Source organism: Meleagris gallopavo, unplaced genomic scaffold (assembly GCF_000146605.3).
Source record: "Meleagris gallopavo isolate NT-WF06-2002-E0010 breed Aviagen turkey brand Nicholas breeding stock unplaced genomic scaffold, Turkey_5.1 ChrUn_random_7180001900378, whole genome shotgun sequence".
Lineage (NCBI taxonomy): Eukaryota > Metazoa > Chordata > Aves > Galliformes > Phasianidae > Meleagris > Meleagris gallopavo.
The window spans coordinates 8,826-11,135 of record NW_011163644.1 but is presented as its reverse complement, the minus strand read 5'-3'; the positions used below and the strand labels follow the sequence as shown (position 1 = coordinate 11,135).

The 2,310-nt window shown below is 62.3% G+C and overlaps 1 protein-coding gene across 1 annotated transcript; it reads left to right on the top strand.

Moving 5' to 3' along the window:
• Positions 1–629: 629 nt before the first annotated feature.
• On the top strand, positions 630–2,294 carry LOC104916468 (microtubule organization protein AKNA-like; the record flags this gene model as incomplete). The annotated part of the gene is made up of 3 exons (XM_019611348.2): positions 630–1,122; positions 1,239–1,921; positions 2,134–2,294. Coding segments are annotated over exons 1-3 (1,061 nt in total), but the record flags the coding sequence as incomplete, so codon positions are not given.
• Positions 2,295–2,310: the final 16 nt, after the last annotated feature.

Below are 2,310 nucleotides of genomic sequence, written 5' to 3'. Positions count from 1 at the left end.
GTGCTCAGAAACCACAAAGCAAAACAATCCCAAATGTGTGGTTTTTACCCTTGCTCTTGGAACGCTCGGGTTTTGCACTCGGAGCTGAACAGAAATGCAAAACATCAGCGGGGGAACATTTGAGCCTCTGAACCCCCCTCCACCTCTGTGTGCCACTGGGGCTGCCCCAGTTGTGCCTGGGGTGGGAGTGATGCAGGGTGGGATGAGCTCTGCCCCACATCCCCCCTCAGGATGGAGGTGTGGGGCTGAGAACCCTGCACTCATTGCATGCGTGGGGGCGCGGTGCCATCACTGTTGTCATGTTTATCAGCAGTGACAGCTCGGGGGGGAGGAGTGGAAAGGGCTGCTGTCACATTGCCTTCGCTGTGTCAGCTGTATCCCAGTTTTCAAAGGGGGTCAATTCTGGTGCCCATTGGCAGTGCCAGGTCCTTGCAGTGCCTTGTGGTCCTCTTGAAAGACCCTCTCTCTGTGCCGTGCTGGTGGCTGTGCGGTGACATCCTGGGGGTGTGTGGGGGTGGGCTGGGGGCTGTGGAGCCCTCAGGATCAGTGGCTCAGTGCCATTCAGCACAATAACCCTGCGGCGCTCTGTCCCCGCCCCACGGCTGTGTTTTGTCCTGGAGCTGCTGCTATGGGAACCCTGGGCGCACAGCTCTGAAGGGCAGTTCCTGCTCGCAGGGCACCCGTCCTGTCCCCCAGCCCTGGTTCTCATCACTGTGGGCTTGTGGCTATCTGGGGTACATCGGGGCACAGCTTGGGTTGATGCCTTTGAACAGAACCTATTTAGCACCCTCCTTCCCTCCCCCCAGGATGCCGAGCAGCCATGTGAGCCACACTGGTGATGAGGAGGACCCCAGCTGCTGCGGTGCCACGGGGTGGCACAAGTGACAGGGACAGAGCAGGACACCATGGGCAGCTCCTCGCCCTGGCTGCGCTGGACTCAATCGGAGCTGGGCAGCCAGAAGCCCAAGTGCTGGGAGGAGGAGGAAGAGGAGGAGGAAGACTTTGAGAAGCACATGGATGAGAACGGTGTCATTGGGCTGGGGGCTGCCACTGCGGAGCTCAGCGACCCACAGGACTCAGGCTCTGAGTGGGGACAGGATGCGGCTGGGAGCCCAGTATGGGGTGAGTATCCTCTGCTGCCTCTAAACCCGTGGGGAAGGGACCGTCATGCCTGGGGGGGTCCCTGGGTGGTGGGGGCCTCAGGGATGGTGCACACTGGCGGCAGTGCTGCTTTGCAGGGGACAACGAGGACCTGGATGTGGGGTCCCCAGCAGAGCCACGCTGGTATGCACAGCAGGACCTGACAGAGGAGGAGGAGGAAGAAGAGGAGGAAGAGCAGGGCAGCTCTGAAGAGGACGAGAGGCCAGAGGGACCCTGGGGAACAGAAAGCGATGGGGACTTCCATGCTGAGACTCCCCTGAAAGCCCCGGGTACCACCACGGATGGCGGCGGCACCTCGGGGCCTTCGGACTCCAGTCCTGTCCCCACGACTCCCCCACGCCAGCGCCGGAGCTGGGGCAAAACCAGGGACCCCAGTCAGAGCTCCCAAACCCTGCAGCAGCCCAAACCCAGTCGGCTGTCCCCCAGCCCCCGGCATCACACCGACACCAAAAAGCCAAAGGACCCCACAGACATTTGCCCATATGGCCGAGGGCGGCTCAACCACCCCCTGCCTGACCTCTCCAAGGTGGAAGCACGGGTGAAGGTGGGGCAGAACTACCGTCCTCCACCCAGCAGGGCCCTGCCCGCCCGCGCCAGGCCCCATGGAGGTCCCCTTGTCCCCAAGTCCCCCGCCGAAATCGTCCGGGAGGTGCTGCTGAGCAGTGGGGAGGGGGCCCCGCCACGGCCCTCCTCCTCCCCCGGAGTGCCACAGGAGCTCCGCTCCCCCAGGCAGGCCACTGCACTGGTGCAGCAACTGCAGGTAACCCCAGAGCTGGACTGGGATGCTCGTATGCCCTGTGGGATGGTCGTGTCCCCTTCTAGGGATGCACGTGTACCCCCTTTTGTTGCTTATGTCCATACATAGAGATGCTCCTGTCCCACCCCCCCCAGGATGCCCATGTCCGCCTTGGGATGCCCTTGTCCCCTCTGTGATGCTCATGTCCGCCTTTGGTTTCTCCTGTCTCCCTGAAGGATGTTCCTGCCCCCCTCCGTGCCTTAGGATGCTCATATCCATGCCCTTGGGATGCTCATGTCCCCATAGGGATGCTCCTGTCCCCTCCCCAGGATTCTCCTGACCCCATGCAGTGCTTCTGTCTCCTGATGCCCTTCTATCCCTTGGGAGGAGAGGGATGGTCCCATCACCCCCCC